This window comes from Portunus trituberculatus, chromosome 20 (genome assembly GCF_017591435.1).
Source record: "Portunus trituberculatus isolate SZX2019 chromosome 20, ASM1759143v1, whole genome shotgun sequence".
Classification (NCBI taxonomy): Eukaryota; Metazoa; Arthropoda; class Malacostraca; order Decapoda; family Portunidae; genus Portunus; species Portunus trituberculatus.
In genome coordinates, this window is record NC_059274.1 from 9,991,711 (window position 1) to 10,014,515 (window position 22,805).

Genomic DNA, 22,805 nt, shown 5'->3' on the forward strand with positions numbered 1-22,805 from the left:
TCTTTCATTCCACATACACAGATCTTCCCTATCCATTTTTCCATGCCAATCATCACTCTGTATATTGCTATCAGGTCTCCCCTTTCTCTTCTGTTTTCCAGGGTCGGAAGTTGCATTCTGTTCAGTCTGTCTTCATAAGTCAAATCTCTTAAGTCAGGCACCATTTTTGTTGCAGCCCTCTGTACTTTCTCTAGTTTCCTTATGTGTTTCTTTAAGTTCGAGCCCACTGTATTGTTGCATATTCAAGCCTCGGTCTTATCATTGCAGTAATTATTTTCTTCATCATTTCTTCATCTAAATATCTGAACGCCACTCTTATGTTCCTCAATAAGTTCAATACTTCTCCAATTATTTTGTTTATATGTCTCTCTGGCGATAGGTCATTGGTAATTGTCACCCCAAGGTCTTTTTCTTCATGACTGGTTTTATGTCTTCATTTCCTATCTTGTACATACTCCTGATTCTTCTTTCACTCTTGCCAAACTCTATTTTCTTGCATTTTGTCGTGTTGAACTCCATTTGCCATGTACAGCTCCATTTCCATATTCTGTCCAAGTCTTCCTGGAGTAGTTCGCAATCTTTGTCACATCTCACTTTTCTTAACAATTTTGCATCGTCTGCAAATAGGCTCACATAACTGGACACCCCATCCACCATGTCATTTATGTAGACCGCGAACATTACTGGTGCCAACACTGATCCCTGTGGAACTCCACTCTCCACCAAGCCCCATTCTGATGGTCTGTCCTTAATTATTGTTCTCATTTCTCTTCCTACCAAAAGTCTTCCATCCATTTTAGTAAACTGCCATGCACTCCTCCTACCATTTCAAGTTTCCAGATCAGTCTCCGGTGTGGTACCTTATCAAAGGCCTTTTTTAAATCCAGATATATTCCATCAGCCCAACCATCTCTTTCCTGTATTACATCTATCACCCTCGAATAGTAACATATCAGGTTTGTCGTGCATGAACGCCCTTTTCTAAAACCAAATTGACACTCACAAAGTATGTCATTTTTCTCCAAGAAGTCTGTCCATCTATTCTTCACCACCCTCTCACACATCTTAGCTACCACACTTGTAAGTGACACTGGTCTATAGTTCAATGGGTCTCTCTTGTTACCTGATTTATAGATTGGGACAATGTTAGCTCTTTTCCAGTCTTGGGGCACTACACCTTCCCTTAATGAGGCATCAATTACTTCACAAACTTTTTCTGCCAGTTGCTCCTGCATTCTCTTAAAATCCATCCTGATACCCCATCAGGTCCCACAGCTTTTCTCACTTCTAAACTCCCCATCATATTCTTGATCTCCTCCACAGTTACTTGAAACTCCTTCATAATCCCTTTCTGTTCCATTACCAGTGGTTTGTCAAAAGCAGTCTCCTTTGTGAATACCTTCCGAAAGCATCCATTCATAGCCTCTGCCATTTCCTGGGATCCTCACTGCATACTCCATTTACTTCTAAACTTTCAATACTTTCTCTATTTTTGATGTTGTTGTTCACATGTCTGTAAAAAAGCCTTGGTTGGTCTTTACATTTATCAATTATATCCTTTTCTTGTTTCTTTCTTTCTTCTCTTCTAATCAACACATATTCATTTCTTGCTCTGTGTGTGTGTGTGTGTGTGTGTTTCACTGTTTGATCTTTTTGATCTGCTGCAGTCTCTGATGAGACAGCCAGACGTTACCCTACGGAACGAGCTCAGAGCTCATTATTTCCGATCTTCGGATAGGCCTGAGACCAGGCACACACCACACACCGGGACAACAAGGTCACAACTCCTCGATTTACATCCCGTACCTACTCACTGCTAGGTGAACAGGGGCTACACGTGAAAGGAGACACACCCAAATATCTCCACCCGGCCGGGATGGAGTGTGTGTGTGTGTGTGTGTGTAAGACTTGGTATTATGAGAATTGATTTGGAAAGGCAAGCTACCGTTTTTGGTAAAATTGATTTATAGTTGTATGTAGTGATAATTTCTTCAAGCTAGTTTTGATGAAAGTTCTGAGAAATAACTCTAGTTTTACCTCCATTTCTAGCATCTGGAACTGACCAAACACAGACTAATCTATGAGGGACAGTTGACGTGGCGAGTGGCAAAAGGGCAGAAGAATATTGACCTGCAGGTGCTGATGCTGGATGAGTTCATTGTACTACTACAGAAAGCTGATGACAAATACATTCTCAAGAACCACTCCATTAGCAAGTCCCCAGTGAAGGATGAAAACAAACTGACTCATTCCCCAATAATCAAATATGGCCCATCCATGCTCTTCCGTGCAGTGGCCACAGGTAAGGAGTGATGGAGGTACAGACATTCTAACCTAACATAATCTACCCTAACTTGATCTAATTTAAGTTGTTATCTCTTTAATTGATCTTCCTTAAAAGCATTCCTGTGGATCTTTGAAGGACAATATCCCCATGAGTTTCATTGTGTGTGAGTTTTGGAATCCTCAAGAGTCATGCTGAGTCCTAAATTCTTACTATCTATACTTTCACTGACATGAATTAAGGATTTCATATGCAGAAAACTTAAGTGGAAAATCTATGTATGTAGGTAGGAAATTAAGATATGGAGACAGATGTCATATGGCATTAAGATAATAATAGTCCACTAATCTCATCCTGAGCAATTCCTTCCCCAACAGACAACTGTGCTTTCTTCATCGTCACCACACAGACAGTAGGACCACATATCTATGAGCTGGTCGCCTCATCCCCTATGGAGCGGAAAGTGTGAGTACAGTCTTCCTATCATTCTTGTACTACTAAGTTATGGGGTTCCTTGATCATATTCAGTAGTCTGTCTGTACTTGCAACACATGGCTCACATTTTATTGATGATTTAAGATTATAGCAATGATTTCTGGCTATGTACTGCACACTTACATTTTAGAAGAAGAAACCACTTTGCTTTTCACATATTGGTAAAAGTAAGCATTGATAATTCACCATTTGTAGAAATATTTTAGAGGAAGCTGTTAGTGTTTAGGCAGTATATTAAATTGCTTAGGATGACTACTGAATGGCATTCAGGTGACATCACAACTGGAAAACCTTAATTTGCTATGCATTATCATTATTTTACAACCAATGCACATATGATAATTGTGTATCAATAAAAATGAAGTATAACATGTACATAATCTGTTGATCTAGTTTATAATGCATTACAAAAGAAAAAGCTTCATATGATTATTTCAATGTACAGTGGTACATTGAGATACAAGCTTAATTTGTTTTGTGATGGAGCTCATATCTCAAAACAATTTTTCCCATTGAAATGCCATTAATCTGTTACAGCCTCCCCAAAAAGAGCACCCCTATTTTTTTATGTGTTTTCAGGTGAGAAAAAGTATTTGTAAACGATAATTATTGCACTGCACAGAAACATAATAAAACATAACAAAAGATAATATAAATAGATAAACTACTCTTATAAGGTATATTTATCTATGAGGGTACATTGTATGGGACATTACCGTACCACATTCCCAACCCTCCCTTGGGACTATCAATCAGCTGAAGTGTACAAATGTAGCCACCCACAGAATACTGGCTGCTCTAATAATCACAGAAGAGCTCAAAGTCAATCCTGTAAACATTATTCATTGAATAAATGAACTTTTAAGTAGAGAGAGAGAGAGAGAGAGAGAGAGAGAGAGAGAGGCCTCAATGCCATAGTCGTAGAGGAGGTTTGTTCCCCCTCCTCCGTGATAAGCGTTGATGGAGGAGGTAGATGGAGATAGGATAAATATGTTTTGCCTTTTCAGTTACGTACACATGCATACTTTATCAATGCATGAAAATATATAAACTGCAAAAGTTTATTTAGTGTTCTTACCTTGGAGAAACAAGTTTTGGCTATTGGTGGTGGAGGAGGAGGAGGGAAGGAGGAAAGGATGTTGGCACCATTCACATGTAAACATTAAACATAAATTAAAGCTGCACTTTTTAGACAAAAAAAAAGTCAGTAAATGATGTGAAAATTATGAAAGAACAATCACAGTGCATTAGATCCGCAAGAAACACGTAGATACTAGCTCAGCTGAGGCTGGACTGATGCGCCAAGCCACTGCATATAGTGGCAACATCCCCAAGCAGATTCATATTGCTCTTATTTCAAAATAAAAAATTTACCAAATCGTAGCTCGTGTCTCGAAAATCTTGTATCTCAGGCAGCTTGTATCTCAAGGTACCACTGTACTACCTTCATGTCAACTCTGGTATTAATGATATTTAATTCACTGATATACCAATAGTCCTTGGAATCTATTATGTAATGAAGTTGCCATCCTTAAAGAGATAATGTTTGCTTTTATAATGGGAATCACTAGTGGGAAGTAAACTTGTATCAAGATTTGCTTTGCAGTGATTCTTGGTATATAATGCAATAAATGAGTTTATCACTTGGAGAAAAAGTAAAAAGAAAATGACATACATTAGAATGCTAGTTATCAAGGTGGCTCAGAAGACATTTTCAAGGGTTACAGAATTGTAAGGTTTAGGCAACCTCCACTCTCTCTGGCCACTTTGTGTTACACTAAGAATTGTAATTGACAAGATTCAAATATAGCTGAACAACAACAAAATGTATGTTCCCCTATCAGAATACACGCCCAAGGAAATGCTAGATTCCTGTCCTGACTGATCACAGGCTTGTTGTTACTACACTCAAGCTTCATGTCAAGTCCAGAAAGCCTCCAAGATGTACTACACTGTGTTTCATCTTAAGAAACTGAAGGAGTTGACATGTGCCCAGGAGTAGGAGTATGCAGTGACAGTCTCCAATGAGTTTGGAATGCTCGACACCCTTGAGGACCCAGTAGAGCTATGAGATACCTTCAAACATGAGACTCTTGAGGCTGCCAAGGAATGCGTTGGAGAGCGCCCATGGTCAAGGGGTAGCTTTGCCTCGTTAGAGACACTGGACAGTATTGAGAGAGTCATGCTGCCAGACTTGCTGGGAACCACGACCAGTACAGGGCTCTGTCATGCAGGACTAGAGCTCTGTTGAGGAAGACAAGGCGAGGTATGTCAGGGGTCTCACTGAGGATGTATAGTGTCATTTATATGCTGATGATCTCTGACTTGCTTATCGAGCCCTGAGGAAACTCCACTAGAAGTCTAAATCTCAGGCAAGTGCTATCCAAACAGCAGATGGTCACCTAGTATCAGATGCAGATGGGAAGATGGCTTGTTTGGCTGAGTACTTTGAGCAGCTGTTCACGGTGGATCCTCTTAGCGGACAGCTCCAGACTGCATGGTTACAGATGCTGGATGCTGATCCACCCAGTGACAAAACTGCACCCTCCACTGATGATGTCAAAGAGGCTGTAGCAAAGTTGAGGGGTGGAAAGGCAGCTGACATCTGTAACATCAGTGCAGAGGTGCTCAAAGCAGGGGATGAGGCCATGGTGCAGTGCAATGTCTTGACTGCTGTTTGGCATTCAGGTACCATTCCCCCTGACTGGAAAAAAGGGTTGGTCATCCCTATATGGAAGAGGAAAGGGGGCTGTCAGGACTGCAACAATAACTGCGGTATAACACTGCTCAGTGTACCAGGCAAGGTGCTTGCCCATTTGCTGTTGATACGTATCCGCAGTCACTTACTTGAACACCACAGACCTGAACGATTTGGGTTCACGTCCAGTAAGTAAAAAACTGACTGGATCCTAGCACTTCGCATACTGGTGGAATGCTGACGTGAGTTTCAGTAAGGGATGCTTGCAGCCTATGTCAATCTAAGGAAGGCATTTGATTCAGTACATTGAGAGACACTCTGGGATCATGTGTCTCCGAGGGATTCCTGCAAGGATTATTGATCTATTAACTGGACTGTGAGTGCTGTGAAATGTGGAAGGGGTATGTCCAGCTTCTTTCCTGTGAATATGGAAGTGAGGCAGGGATGTGTGCTTACTCCATCACTTTTTAACACTTAGATGAACTGGGTATGAGGCAAAGTTGTAGACCAAAGTCATTGGGGAGCATCTGTCATCAATACTGATATTACAGATCTTGTTTTTGCCGATGATACAGTAATCTTTGCCGAGTCACTGGAGGTTCTGGTAATGGCTATAGAGGCACTGCACGAGGAAGCGAAGCCCTTGGAACTCCAGATTTCCAGGCCCAAGACCAAGGTTCAGGTATTTGGAAGCTTACTGGATGAAACAGTACAGTCGATGCGGCAAGAACATTGAGATCTTGGAAAATTTCACATACCTTTGCAGTGTAGTGCGTAATGACAGTGGGTTGAGACAGGAAGCTGTATGGTGGATTGGCCTGGCCCACAGCATTGTGGACTCGCTCAACATGAGTATTCGGTGTTGTCGGTACTTGTGCAGACGGACAAAGATTCGGATCTACAAGTCGCTGGTGATCCCTGTCTTACTCTATGGTTGTGAGACATGGACAGTGAACACTGATCTGAAGAGATGAATTGATGCCTTTGGTACTAGATGCCTTTGCAGGAGTTTTGTGTCAAATCAGAGATTGCTCCATGAGACTGATTCAACGTCGATTATCAGCATAGTCTATCAACGCCAACTGCGACTATATAGGCATGTGGCACACTATCCAGAAGCCGATCCTGTGTATTGGGTTGTCTCTGAAAGGGATAACCCAGCATGGAGGAGGCCAACGGTACTTCCACAGAACTCATGGCTGTGGCAAGTTGATGCCTCTTGCTGGGAGTTACTTGGAATGGGAAGGGAGCCTGCATGGAGACTTGCGAGGCATGACCGCTTGGAGTGGCACCATAGGGTACGCGAGGTGACACACTCCCCAGCATATATCCCTCATGATTGATTGATTGTCTGACTCAGAAAAAAAGACAATATACCTTACAGAAAACTGAATATCAATAGTAACAGTTAGTGTTTTGCAATTTTCTCTCTCTCTCTCTCTCTCTCTCTCTCTCTCTCTCTCTCTCTCTCTCTCTCTCTCTCTCTCTCTCTCTCTCTCTCTCTCTCTCTCTCTCTCTCCTTAACACTACATACAGTATTTTTATGTGGGATGATGCTGAGCAAATGTGATCCCAGTTTTTCAATGTAGAATTGAAATCCTTTCAGTTGCTTACCTTTCTTCTCATATAAAAGTTGAGAACGTGTCATGTATGAACCTATCAGTGATATGCAAGATAGATAATTTTGACTATAGCACTTAAGTGACATAAAGCTACTTCTGACATCTCAGATCCTGAATGATACTATGCATAAGTAAACAAATGCATTGATGCTAATGTTTTAGATTTGCCAAAATTTTCAACAAAGCTCTACACAGATGAATGTTTGCAAATTTGAACTGTTATTACTTCACTTGGTGTACATTTTCATAAATGATAGAAAACATTATTCTTGACAGCCATCACTTTTCATATATTCAGGTATGCATGACCCATTTGTAACAAAAATAAAGGGAGCTAAAATGATCCATTTATAACAAAGGGAATGGTAGCTATGCAGACAACAAGGTAACAAATAACTTCTCTGAAATTAACAAAAGCTCTTTAATGTACACCCTGTAAAACTGCACTCACTCAGAGATAGTCACTAATTGAAGGTACCTAATTTGCGAAGGTACTACTTGTTCCTAACCCATTCAAACATGAAATCACCTTCCAATTGTGGAGTTTATATATCTGAATGTAGGACCAGACAGAAGTTGCAGACCCAAAGACAGCTCACATTCACAGAAAATATTACCAAAGAAAATATTTGTGTACTGTCATCATTATCAATAATAAGTATCATGTAACTATCTGAATATGTATACTTACTAAGTCAAGAGAGCAGGTGGCATTAATAAAACATGGTGGTGTCCTCCATTCCTTATGGCACCAGAGCTCACAGTGACCCTTTACAGTGGTGAAAGTAAGTACTGTACAAATCTCTGCTCCACCTCAGTCTCACACATGAGATGCATACTGATGGTGATGGTGGTTGTAATCAGTTGTAGTTACTGAAGATACAAATCAAACATCAGAAAAAAAATGTACCCTTTTATTAACTATTTATGTAGTCACATCACATGTGAAGTAAGAATCACTATCACTCTCCATCACATAGTCCTGCCTCAAGTAGACCATACATAAATTTGTTATACAGAGTGTTTTATTTTATAACAATATGTAAGAGTAGTCTTTGGAGTGTTTCATTGTCTCTTAAGTTGAACATGCTGACCATTAAAGCTGTCTGCTGATTCATTGCCGCCTGGGAGGCTGGGTCTGCATGGCTCTGACGGATGTATGTTGACCTTTAAGTGATAAGAAAGAACACTCAACAGCAGAGACATATTGCATCAGTTGCTCCTTTCTAACCTCACATAATTCTTTACTGCACAGATAACTGAGAGAACATATTGAATTGTTTGATAGGCATACATAGATTGTTGTATAAATATATATCTATCCAATGATCTTTCTATGTGTGTATATGTATTTATCACACACACACACACACACACACACACACACACACACACACACACACACACACACACACACACACACACACACACACACACACACACACACACGGCCTGGTAGCTCAGTGGTTAGAGCGCTGGCTTCATAAGCCAGATGACCGGGGTTCAATTCCCCGGCCGGGTGGAGATATTTGGGTGTGTCTCCTTTCACGTGTAGCCCCTGTTCACCTAGCAGTGAGTAGGCACGGGATGTAAATCGAGGAGTTGTGACCTTGTTGCCCCGGTGTGTGGTGTGTGCCTGGTCTCAGGCTATCCGAAGATTGGAAACAATGAGCTCTGAGCTCGTTCCAGGGTAACGTCTGGCTGTCTCGTCAGAGACTGCAGCAGATCAAACAGTGAATTACACACACACACACACACACACACACACACACACACACACACACACACACACACACACACACACACACATGGCAGTTTACTAAAATGGATGGAAGACTTTTTGGTAGGAAGAGAAATGAGAACAATAATTAAGGACAGACCATCAGAATGGGGATTGGTGGAGAGTGGAGTTCCACAGGGATCAGTGTTGGCACCAGTAATGTTCGCAGTCTACATAAATGACATGGTGGATGGGGTGTCCAGTTATGTGAGCCTATTTGCAGACGATGCAAAATTGTTACGAAAAGTGAGATGTGACAAAGATTGCGAACTACTCCAGGAAGACTTGGACAGAATATGGAAATGGAGCTGTACATGGCAAATGGAGTTCAACACGACAAAATGCAAGAAAATAGAGTTTGGCAAGAGTGAAAGAAGAATCAGGAGTATGTACAAGATAGGAAATGAAGACATAAAACCAGTCATGAAGAAAAGACCTTGGGGTGACAATTACCAATGACCTATCGCCAGAGAGACATATAAACAAAATAATTGGAGAAGTATTGAACTTATTGAGGAACATAAGAGTGGCGTTCAGATATCTAGATGAAGAAATGATGAAGAAAATAATTACTGCAATGATAAGACCGAGGCTTGAATATGCAACAATACAGTGGGCTCGAACTTAAAGAAACACATAAGGAAACTAGAGAAAGTACAGAGGGCTGCAACGAAAATGGTGCCTGACTTAAGAGATTTGACTTATGAAGACAGACTGAAAAGAAAGGGGAGACCTGATAGCAATATACAGAGTGATGATTGGCATGGAAAAATGGATAGGGAAGATCTGTGTATGTGGAATGGAAGAATGTCGAGAGGGCATGGGAAAAACTAAAATGGCCACTTATAGGAGAGATGTGAAAAATATAGCTTCCCTCATAGAAGGGTGGAAGCATGGAATAGTTTAGACGTGGAAGTGGTCAACGCAAGGAATATTCATGATTTTAAGAAAAAGCTGGACATTAATAGATATGGAGACGGGACAACACGAGCATAGCTCTTTTCCCGTATGTTACAATTAGGTAAATACAATTAGGTAAATACACACATTTTTTCATGTTTTAGATATAGGTAACAATATTTGATTGGAAAGATACACATATAATCTCTGCCAAGGAAGACTCATTCACTGTGAGAAAGGTCATCATCATTTTAACACGATTTATGAGTTTTTAGCATTATTTAGACATTTCCATTTGATTTGTGACAAAATAATGTTGTGGGAAACATGATGCTATGTGGTAAGGAAATGTATGAAATGACAAGTAAGTAGCTGTAAAGTAAGAGCAACACTGAACAAGGAACAATTTATTTATTTATTTTTTTTTTATTTTATTTTTACATTTAGATTAGATATCCATCCCAATGGAAGCAATAGGAAGATAGGAAAATAGGAAGCAGTATAAAGAGCCATGAAATGAATACATTAGAAGAAGGGAGAAAGAGAGAAATTTTGAAGGGGATGTAGTGAAGAAATGTGAAGAGGAAGCTTTTTTATAAGTATATACAGTAGAGACTCAATATTTAAACATCTTAATAATCAAACTTTTCAATAATCGAACGTAAAAGTTCAATTTAACACTCGAAAAAATATCTGGTTGTAAACAAAGGCTCCTGGCCTCTTCCTGCCTGCCCCTTCCCTCTGCCAGTTGTCCCACCACAGTTCTGAGAACAATATTCTTCTGTGATCTGTCTGTAGTTTTTCATTTAGAAACTTAAATGGTACCAAAGAGACTTATTAGAGATGAAATTATCTGGTTCTCGAATGTCCTCACATGAGGTTATAAACAAAGCTCTGGCCTCTCCCTCCTCATTGCCACCAGTTGTCCTGTTCTGATATGGGTAATACCGGTAATACCGAATGTAAAATATTGGTATTCTGGTATACTGGTGCACATCCCTAGCCCTGCCACGGTTGTGAGACATGAATAACCCCCCTTCTCTTCACCCTTCTCCCCTTCTCCTTTACATTATTAATCACCAGCCTTTACTTACGATAAGTACAAATCAAAATAGTAAAAATAATTTATATTGAAATTTTTGTAAACCTCACAGATTTTGCTAATGTTAGAACAAATTACCTCATTTATAGTTATCTATCTTTTTGATACTCAAACAGCCATTTGGAGCAAATTGACTAACAGTCATCTTTTCATTTACAGTAATGACATATGAAACAAGGGAAGAAATGGGTGAACTTAAGAATAATAGCTTTAAATCAGAATTTAATGAAGTGGGAGATTCATAGAACCAAATGACCAAGTGATGTAGGAAGGGTTTAAGAAGCATTGTGCATAAACAGAAAATTAGTTAATTACTAGAATAGGCAGATGTAAGAAAAGCAATGGGGACAGATGGAGTGTTGGAATGGACAGTGAGATAATGTAAAGAACAACTGGTGGAACCAATCTGGGATGTGATCAACAGCTCTTTAATGGGAGGGAACGTACCAAGGGAATAGAAAAGTATAAATAAATATATGTAGGCTGATAAATAAAGCAAGGAAAAGACCGAGTCCCAAAATTATAGACTAGTGTCACTGACTAGCATTGTGGGAAAGATCTGTGAAATTGATTAAAGAAAAATGGCTGGAACATCTGGAGGAAAATGAAATAATAAATATCTCCCAAATTGGATATAAAAAAGAAAGATCATGTATGGCAAATTTGCTTAGCTTTATTTATACATGGTATAAATAAAACAAAAAAGACTGAAAGACTATGCAAAGCAAAGGCTATGTTGGAACCTTGAACCTTGACCTTGGGTAAAGCATCTTGATATCATGGTTTTCTAAATAATACATGTAATTTAAAAAAATAACTAGTTTTTTTTTCTTACCTCATGTTATTTCAAAATCATATAATCTGAACATTCTTGAATTGAGAAATACCTATATATATATATATATATATATATATATATATATATATATATATATATATATATATATATATATATATATATATATATATATATATATATATATATATATATATATATATATATATATATATATATATATATATATATATATATATATATATATATATATATATATATACACACACACATATACATATATATATACAGTGGACCCTCGAACTTTGAACAGCTAGAAGGTTGTTCCATGTCCGAAATGTTACAAGTCCGAAACTGTCTTTTCCAGTAAGAAACAAAAGTAAAAAATTTGCACCCCAATTTTTTACCTAAATAAATAAACATTGAACTATGTAAATTCAATATTTCCTAACTTTTGGTGGTTAACTTCATGGCACACATACATAGATGATGGTGTTTCATATATATGTATATAATATGGTAACACGATTTACACGATAGATGGGTTCCAAGAGACATCGTGTATTTTATAATTTGCGTAAAACAAACTTGTAATTCTCATAAGAAACAATGGATAATAGGGGGGTTGCGGGATGTGGTCCAAATCATGTATAAGCAAACCGATCGTGCAAATTTAATTAATTATTATATTTTTTCGGTCGCGTATTAACAAAAACGCATAAATTAAACATGCATAAATCAAGAGTTACCTATATATATATATATATATATATATATATATATATATATATATATATATATATATATATATATATATATATATATATATATATATATATATATATATACACACACACACACACACACACACACACACACACACACACACACACACACACACACACACACACACACACACACACACACGTAGTGTAGTGGTTAGCCTTCGACTCACACTCGAGAGGTCCGGGTTCGAGTCCCGAGGCGGCAAGGCAAATGGGCAAACCTCTTAATGTGTGGCTCCTGTTCACCTAGCAGTAAATAGGTGCGGGATGTAACTCGAGGGGTTGTGGCCTCGCTTTCGGTGTGTGGTGTGTTGTGGTCTCAATCTACCGAAGATCGGTCTATGAGCTCTGAGCTCACTCTGTAATGGGGAAGACTGGCTGGGTGACCAGCAGATGGCCGAGGTGAATCACACACACACACACACACACTAGTATATAAAAGAGAAGGAAGAGGAAAAAGTGGAACAAGTTTAACTAAAAGTGATAAAGGCAAGTGACTAGAAATGATGTATACGAACATAGGTGGGGTTTTACCAAGTAAATTAGAATTAAGAGATTACATAAAGAAAGAAGAACCGGATATTGTATACCTGGCTGAAACAAAACAAAATGAGGCAATCAAAATAGACTTGGATAATAGATATAATGTATGGAGGAGAGATAGAGGGGGGTAAAGGAGGAGGAGGAGGAGTCATGATAATGTTAAGGAAGGAGACGGTGATAAACCAAGTGGAATGTGGGGAAGGAAAAGCAGAAGTACTGTATGTTAAGATGCATATTAATAAAAAAGAGTTAACAATCATTGTAACATATGTGCCACCAAAAACAAATTCATGGACCAATCAAGAATATAAAGACATGATAGATGACACAATAAGGAGTCTAACGAGAATCATTAAAGAAAGGAGAAAAGTGATATTAGTAGGAGATTTCAACTGTAAAGAAGTGGACTGGGAAAATTATGAAAGTGGTATGGGGGAAGAAGCCTGGGGAGAAAGATTCCTGAACCTAATGATAGATATGATGGACCAAAGAGTAAAGGAAAACACAAGATTCAGAGGAAACGACGAGCCGGCGAGATTGGACCTAGTTTTTACAAGGGGTATACAAATGAATGATGATATAAGATATAAGTGCCCATTGGGAAAGAGTGACCATGTAATATTAGAAATGGATATAGAAGAGGGAAAGGAAGATAGAGACGATTCATACAAAGGAGACCGATTAAATTACAGAAAGGCTGATATTGAGAATCTCAAGAACTATTTTAAAACGTAACTGGGAGGAGATGGAAAACTCAGAGACAGTGCAAGAGAAGTATAACTTATTTTTGGAAATATACAAAACAGGAGTCAGGAATATGTCCCAAAATATAGACCTAAAGAAGAAGGAAAGAAAGATTGGTTTAATGCAAGGTGTGCTAGGGCAAAGGAGAAAAGAGATGGAGCATGGAAAAGGTGGAGGAGAAATAGAAATCCAGTAAATAAGGAAAACTTCAAGGCAGTGAGAAATGAATATGTTAAGGTGAGGAAGGAAGAGGAAAGAACTATGAAAAGGACATTGTCGAAAAATGTAAGGAGCAACCAAAATTGTTCTACAGATTCATAAATGGAAAAATTAGGCAAAAAGAAACAATAGAAAGGTTAAAAGGAGAGAATGGGATGGTGGAAGACCCAAAAGTATGGCAGAACTATTAAATAATAAATTCCAGGAGGTCTTTACTAAGGAATCCAAATTTGAAAGGCCACAGGGTAATAGAGACAATCTATATGAAAGAGATTAAAGTAACCAAGCTTGAAATAAAAGAGTTAATGAAGGAACTGGATGAAGAGAAGGCAATGGGACCGGATGAAGTCTCAGGCAGAATACTGAAAGAATGTAGGGAAGAACTAGCAAGTCCTATATACAACATCATAAAATGCTCAATAGAAAATGGAACAGTACCAGTAGAATGGAAAAGAGCTGAGGTGGTTCCCATATATAAGAGCGGAAGGAAGGAAGAACCTTTAAATTACAGACCGGTATCACTAACTAGTGTAATATGCAAGATGTGTGAAAGAATAATAAAGAAACAATGGATCGAGTTCCTTGAAGACAACAAATTAATATCAAATAGCCAATTTGGTTTTAGAAAAGACGGTCGTGTGTAACTAATTTATTGAGTTTCTATTCTAGAATAGTTGATAGAGTACAAGAGAGAGAGGATGGGTTGACTGTATTTATTTGGATTTAAAAAAGGCATTTGATAAAGTGCCACATGCAAGATTACTGTGGAAGTTAGAGGAGAAGGGTGGCTTAAAAGGAGGCACATTGAGATGGATGGAAAATTATTTGAGGGGGAGAGAAATAAGGATGGTAGTTAAAGATATGAAGTCCAAGTGGAGAGCAGTAGAAAGCAGAGTGCCGCAGGGGTCAGGATTGGCACCAATACTATTCCTCATATATATAAATGACATTCCAGAAGGAGTGAACAGCTACATAAATCTGTTTGCGGACGATACGAAACTGTGCAGAGTTATAAAGCAAAAAGAGGATTGTGAAATACTGTAGGAAGACCTAAATAAGATCTGGGAATGGGAAAGAGTGAAAGACGACCCATGGGAATCTATAAGATGGGAGATGGAGTAGAACTGGAGAAAGTAAAAAAGAAAAAGGACTTAGGAGTGACGATGGAAGAAATCAATCAACCGGTAAGCCATATTGATCGAATTTTTAGAGAGACATATAATTTGCTAAGGAATATTGGAGTAGCATTTCACTACATGGACAAAGAAATGATGACGAAATTGATAAGTACTGTAATAAGACCCAGATTGGAATATGCAGGAGTAGTGTGGACCCCTCATAAAAAGAAACACATAAGGAAGTTGGAGAGACTACAAAAAATGGCTACAAGAATGGTTCCAGAATTTGAAAGGATGACATATGAGGAGAGACTAAAGGCTATGGATCTACCAACCCTGGAACAAAGAAGGGAGAGAGGTGATCTGATACAAGTTTATAAATTGATCAATGGAATGGACCAAGTGGATAATGAGAAACTGATCCTGAGAGAAGAATATGACATTCAAGCACAAGATCGCATAGTAAAAAGCTGAGAAAGGAAGATGTCTGAGAGATATTAAAAATATAGTTTCCGCAAAGATGTATTAAGACATGGAACAGTTTGAATGTAGAAGTAGTGTCTGCAACGAGTGTGCATACTTTTAAAGTAAGTTTAGATAAGTGTAGATATGGAGGTGGGGCCACACGAGCATAAAGCCCAGGCCCTGTAAAACTACAACTAGGTAAATACACACACACACACACACACACACACACACACACACACACACACACCCGGTAGCTCAGTGGTTAGGCGCTGGCTTCACAAGCCAGAGGACGGGTTCGATTCTCGGCCGGGTGGAGATATTTGGGTGTGTCTCCTTTCACGTGTAGCCCCTGTTCACCTAGCAGTGAGTAGGTACGGGATATAAATCGAGGAGTTGTGACCTTGTTGTCCCGGTGTGTGGTGTGTGCCTGGTCTCAGGCCTATCCGAAGATCGGAAATAATGAGCTCTGAGCTCGTTCCGTAGGGTAACGTCTGGCTGTCTCGTCAGAGACTGCAGCAGATCAAACAGTGAAACACACACACACACACACACACACACACAAAGAGGAGACCTAATTACATTGTATAAAATAGTTAATGGCAGTGAAAAGATAGACAAGCATGATCTGGTGCTGGTGACAGAAACTATAAGGACAACAGGACATGCAAAGAAAATTAGGAAGAGGCAGTGTGTGATGGATATTTGAAAAAAAAATAGATTTTTTTTTTTTCCCACATAGAACTGTGGAAAAGGGAATGCATTAAATGATGAAGATGTTGCAGCACATAATGTACATAGCTTTAAAAAAAATCAGATTAGTGGAGATATGGAGACAGAACACTATGAGCCCCACTTGAACTCTGATATTGCCTTTGTGTAGCTCCAGAAACATCTTTTTACTATGGATCAGAGATTCCCAACCTGGGGTGGTAGTTCCCACTGGTGGTGCTGAAATCAATCATATGGGGAGCTGGGAAGTGATGCACACACTTCACTTTCTTTTATCCTTATAATAACAAGATATTAGATAGGTGTGCTGGACTGCGTAGACATGACAACAGAGAGTGCTATGGTCTGAAAAGGTTGGGAAAAGCTGCTAATAGATGGTTTACTTGATTATCATTATTTTATTGTTATTATTGTTATTATTGGTATTCTATTATTATTATTATTATTATTATTATTATTATTATTATTATTATTATTTCATTTATTTTCATTTATTATTTTTATTTTATTTTATTTATTTATTTTATTTTACTGTTTTTACTATTATTTATTTATTTTTATTTGTTTATTTTATTTATTTTTTTTCTCGCTGGTACAGTAGGTTGCGCTAACTGCGTTTGCAAAGTGGAGAGAGATGGGAGGAGCGTTCGAAACATGGCCGTCTCACGAGAGGACTGTCATTAGAAAGAGAAAGATCCCGGACGATCACGTGAAAGGAGAGATAACCCTGAGTGACCTAGCCGAAGAGGTCATTGTGAGGTGTGTGGTGTTGCTATTGTTAGGTGCAGTCATAAGCATCAGGCTGGCATCTGGAAGACTGGATCATCATAAAAATGTTTTCAAAAGCTCAGGGATGATTAGTTAGGTTTTGATTTTTTTCTTTCTTATCATTGATGATGAAGGATCCTTGTTACATTTTAATAGATATCATAACAATAGTGTAACATAACTGAAAATTTTAATTCCCAGAAAAGTTTGAATTGAAAATACTCAAGAAAAGACATGACGTTCGAGAATACTGTTTGTGAAGTCTTGAACCAGCCGAAGCTGCGATGGGTTGGAAGTGGAGAACAGACTCAAGGAGAAAACAGCCTTGGGATCGTTGCCGGTTTTGGAAGACGAGCTTTGGCTGCGGTGTGACTGAAAACTTAGACTTTAGGGGGATGGCATGGTGAGGAGAAATGAGATGGGCTTCGCCACGCCACCTGCACTCGTCCGTGAGGCAGGTGAGGCTTATATGTTATTGAGATGCTGGAAAGATAAGTTGCTGTAGCCATCGCGTTTAACAGCAGTGTAGCCCATATCAAGGCAAAGATTCTCTTTACCTTGGCCTATATCGCAGCGGAAATTTAACAAACTGAATCTAGAATTGCTCATCGGTAAAAGACGTGTAATTAGAGTAGAAAGATAAGCTGATAAGAAGAGGCGAGTAGCAAGAACGTTATGAGAAAAAGTAAGTGAAGTAGATAAGATAGGATGGTAAAAGATATAAAAGATGTAACAATTCATATATCCAACAGCTTCGAAAGTTATGTCCTAAACTTCTAAACACGATCCAAATGGAAGTTGGATCATGATTTTGAGCTTCAATTTTCGAGTACACGAAACTTTTTTTCTTTTTCTTTTTTATTTAAGTACTAAGAGAATATAAGTTATTGTACCCTGAAAATCGTACATTACATAAATTGATGTTCATATATATCTTGTCTCTGGTCTTTGTGCAGTCTTGTTCATGAGGCTACTCACTGTTACTTTATCAGTATTAGTTATGAATTCATTATGAAATGGTTGTAAAGTTAAGGGAAAGAAAATCCCTGCTGATATTAAAAATTAGCTTGTAGAATAACAGCGTCAGGCTTCTTTTTTTCTAATAATGCATGTTTCCTTTAAAGAGAGAGAGAGAGAGAGAGAGAGAGAGAGAGAGAGAGAGAGAGAGAGCATCTGTGTAACTTCCGTCTAAGCACGCCCCTACGTGAGCACTCATCTTAAACTCCATCCTTCTTAAGTAACTGATTTCTTTCCCTCTCTTACTCCTCTTCGAATCTATGTACACATGTGGAACTGCTCATTTTCAGCATTGTGTGATGTGTGCCGGATTATAACGTGGCGGTAGTCATCATTCGTATTTCAGATTTTTTCGCTGATTCTCTCTCTCTCTCTCTCTCTCTCTCTCTCTCTCTCTCTCTCTCTCTCTCTCTCTCTCTCTCTCTCTCTCTCTCTCATTTTTCGTAGTGATTTTCCAGGTTTTGGAGAGAGAGAGAGAGAGAGAGAGAGAGAGAGAGAGAGAGAGAGAGAGAGAGAGAGAGAGAGAGAGAGAGAGAGAGAGAGAGAGAGAGAGAGAGAGAGAGAGAGAGAGAGAGAGAGAGAGAGAGAGAGAGAGAGAGAGAGAGAGAGAGAGAGAGAGAGAGAGAGAGAGGAAGGGGGTAGGGGGAATGAGTAATAAAATGAGTCACACAAAGTAACTCACCCAAAGCTACTCTTATCCCAGCCGTTCCGTGACACACACACACACACACACACACACACACACACACACACACACACACGACGCGGGTGTAGCGTATACGAACTCCGTTTCAGAGACATTTATCAGTGTTGTGTGTGTGTGTGTGTGTGTGTGTGTGTGTGTTGTGAGGGAAAAGGGGTGGATTATATTATTGCAACGGACACACACACACACACACACACACACACACACACACACACACACACACACACACACACACACACGACGCGGGTGTAGCGTATGCGAACTCCGTTTCAGAGACATTTATCAGTGTTACGTGTGTGTGTGTGTGTGTGTGTGTGTGTGTGTGTGTGTGTGTGTGTGTGTGTGTGTTGTGAAGGAAAGGGGGTGGATTATATTACCGCAACGGACACACACACACACACACACACACACACACCGCGTAGTGTAGTGGTTAGCACGCTCGACTCACAATCGAGAGGGCCGGGTTCGAGTCCCGGTAAGCGGCGAGGCATATGGGCAAGCCTCTTAATGTGTGGTCCCTGTTCACTTAGCAATAAATAGGTACGGGATGTAACTCGAGGGGTTGTGGCCTCGCTTTCCCGGTGTGTGTTGTGTGTTGATGTGGTCTCAGTCCTACCCGAAGATCTGTCTATGAGCTCTGAGCTCGCTCCGTAATGGGGAAGACTGGCTGGGTGACCAGCAGGCGAATGAGGTGAATCACACACACACACACACACACACACACACACACACACACACACACACACACACACACACACACACCTTCAGGCCTATCCGAAGATCGGAAATAAATGAGGTCTGAGCTCGTTCCGTAGGGTCTGGCTGTCTCGTCAGAGACTGCAGCAGATCAAACAGTGAAACACACACACATACACAGCCAGAGGACCGGGGTTCGATTCCCCGGCCGGGTGGAGATATTTGGGTGTGTCTCCTTTCACGTGTAGCCCCTGTTCACCTAGCAGTGAGTAGATACGGGATGTAAATCGTGGAGTTGTGACCTTGTTGTCCCGGTGTGTGGTGTGTGCCTGGTCTCAGGCCTATCCGAAGATCGGAAATAATGAGCTCTGAGCTCGTGCCGTAGGGTAACGTCTGGCTGTCTCGTCAGAGACTGCAGCAGATCAAACAGTGAATCACACACACACACACACACACACACACACACACACACACACACACACACACACACACACATTCTCTCTCTCTCTCTCTCTCTCTCTCTCTCTCTCTCTCTCTCTCTCTCTCTCTCTCTCTCCGATATTTAAGCACCGTACGATATAGATCTAAAATCTCATTTACTTTGTAGTTTATTAATTTTGACATGACTCAGTTATGTAACATCCATTCTCTCTCTCTCTCTCTCTCTCTCTCTCTCTCTCTCTCTCTCTCTCTCTCTCTCTCTCTCTCTCTCTCTCTCTCTCTCTCTCCTTGGTAACACTTTTATTAGTTTATGAATTATTATTTTATTTATTTCCTTTTTTTAATGAGACTTATACATAGGTTTACCTCTTCTCAGTTCTCTGATAATGGCGCTGTCATAAGGTATGAATGATAGGAAGCATTCTTCGGCCACTCGATATTTGCTTAAAAAAATGGTTAGTTTTCTCCATGATTCGAACTTGTGTCCGTTTGATGACCACTTCCGACTACTATAGTTGTGTGTAATTCACCTCCTCGGTCGCCTGCTGGTCACCCAGCCAGTCTTCCCCATTACGGAGCGAGCTCAGAGCTCGATCTCCAGGTAGGACTGAGACCACAACACACTCCACACACCGGGAAAGCGAGGCCACAACCCCTCGAGTTACATCCCGTACCTATTTACTGCTATAGGTGTGTTAACAGGGGTCACATATTAAGAAGCTTGCCCATTTGCCTCGCCGCCCCGGGACTTGAACCCGGCCCTCTCGATTGTGAGTCGAGCGTGCTAACCATTACATTACGCGGTGTGTGTGTGTGTGTGTGTGTGTGTGTGTGTGTGTGTGTGTGTGTGTGTGAAATTCTCGCCAGTTGTTTGGGAAATGTAGATTTGCTTGCCCTCGTATCAGTGGTTTAAAGTTACCTATATACATGTCACCATGATACCCAGGTTCTAGGTGGTTACACCAAAGATGCGCTTGGGTGGTGATATGGGCCCTAATATGGGTACATACCACTATAAATAAGATTGCCTGTACCACTAATGGGCGGAAGCTGGAAAGCGCTTCCCACATATATTCTTCAAGTATGCCTACAGACGCTATAGGCTATAACATGAAAAAAAAAAGAAATATTGTGGGGTGTGGACGATGCGGGACATTTTTTACGAGTCTTACTGCTAATGAGAGAGAGAGAGAGAGAGAGAGAGAGAGAGAGAGATTTAGGAAAGTGTCATCATGAAGTGAATAATTATTGCTATCTATGTAGAAGTTAGATGAGACAAAATTAAAGATGCAAGGCATGAAAGTGAACTGTTTGTGTGTGTGTGTGTGTGTGTGTGTGTGTGTGTGTGTGTGTGTGTGTGTGTGTGTGCGTGCGCGTGCGTGCGTGCGCGCGCGCGCACACGGGAAAGGATGAGATGATGAAGGAATGGTGTTACGGGTGCCTTGTAGCCTGTCACATCCTCACACTTGTGTCTGATACTGTACATCGTGAAAACCCTTTATTGATAACTGATGGAGCACCGGTGTCACGCTTAGCAGAGAAGGATGTCCCTGGCGTTATGTGTGTAACATGTACCGACAGCTAGTCGTGACCTTGCTTATTATATGAGTTATCGTTGTTAGCGTCTCTCTCACTGAGCAAGGGACTTGTCTCCCAGTATGACACTGAGTAATGGAAGTTACTCCTCCCCCGTATTTCCGTCCCATGCACTGGTCTTTGACTAACATCCTGATGTTCTTGCTGCCATTGGAAAAGCCACACTAGATTTCATTCAGGATGATTTATGTCAGTAATAACAGTTGTAGAAACAAAATTATTTATAATGAAAAAAAATGTTAAAAATATTAGGTAAGCTAGCATGGAACTTTGTTGCGCGCGTACGTACAATATGTGAGATGATGACCTGCTCCAATTTGAGCTATGATAGTGCTGTAAACATAAATTTAGTGTTGTAATGAAGTGTATTTGTTTGCCCGCCAGCGAGTGAGCCAGACGTGACAGTTTTTATAGTCGTAGATCGTTGTTATGGTTTAGTATACAAAAACGAACAATCGAAAACTAGAGACGTGGTATGGAGAGATAAGGTAGAAGGGAAGAGGAAAAATTAATCGGCTAGGTAGTGTGAGTCATCCTGTGGGTCGATTGGAACGTTGGGAAGGTCAGTCACATTTTGCGCCCCGTCGCCGCCCGCTGCCTCCGCGCCCAGATAACAAAAGCTGGAGAACATTTCCTGTACAGGCTAGTGAGCGCTCGGAATAAAGCCTGCTGTGGCCACCGGTGGAATATTACAATAATGTATATAGGCCAGTTGGTCCATATTGTATGCACCCCATCGAACGCTGCGTGTCAGTGTCGCCTCGGTGGGGAATGCGACCTTTTGAAGATTTCGATTTGTTTGGTCTAGAGTGAGGCGGAGATCCCCGCCACCTTGCAGCACTCCACTATAGCACCTTTCATTCGCAGTACTCACATTTATCCCCGTTGCTGTGCACTCCACAATGTATCATTCACTCTATAGAATAGTAAGGACACTGTGTGTGTGTGTGTGTGTGTGTGTGTGTGTGTGTGTGTTCGCGCTCGCGCGCACGCTGCTAGGATCATCGATAATTCATCCGAGGAGTGCTAAGCTAAGCAAGGGAGCGAGTAAGAGAGGATAGTGTTGTGTGGTGGTAGAAGTGGAATCGAGACGGGCCGCAGGCGTCGCGGTAGCGACTCTCGTCCCATCTAGCGGCAGCCGCCTCAGTAACAGGCCCTGATAGGGGATGACGTCACCGCATACATCTCTACCAGTTGCCACATTGACGATTTTTAGCACGCCTAAGTCACTGTGTTAAGCAAGGTGTGCGAGTCAGCGCTGTTTGGTGTGACCGCAGAAAATGATCTAATAGACGGTG

The 22,805-nt window shown here is 40.3% G+C and overlaps 1 protein-coding gene across 1 annotated transcript in view; it reads left to right on the plus strand.

Moving 5' to 3' along the window:
• Positions 1-22,805, plus strand: part of LOC123506796 (rho guanine nucleotide exchange factor 11-like) — a gene marked incomplete in the record, with an annotated part of 643,649 nt that overhangs the window by 545,103 nt on the left and 75,741 nt on the right. The window contains 2 exon segments of the mRNA XM_045259143.1: positions 2,050-2,302; positions 2,662-2,749. Coding sequence (XP_045115078.1) covers positions 2,050-2,302; positions 2,662-2,749 — 341 coding nt within the window.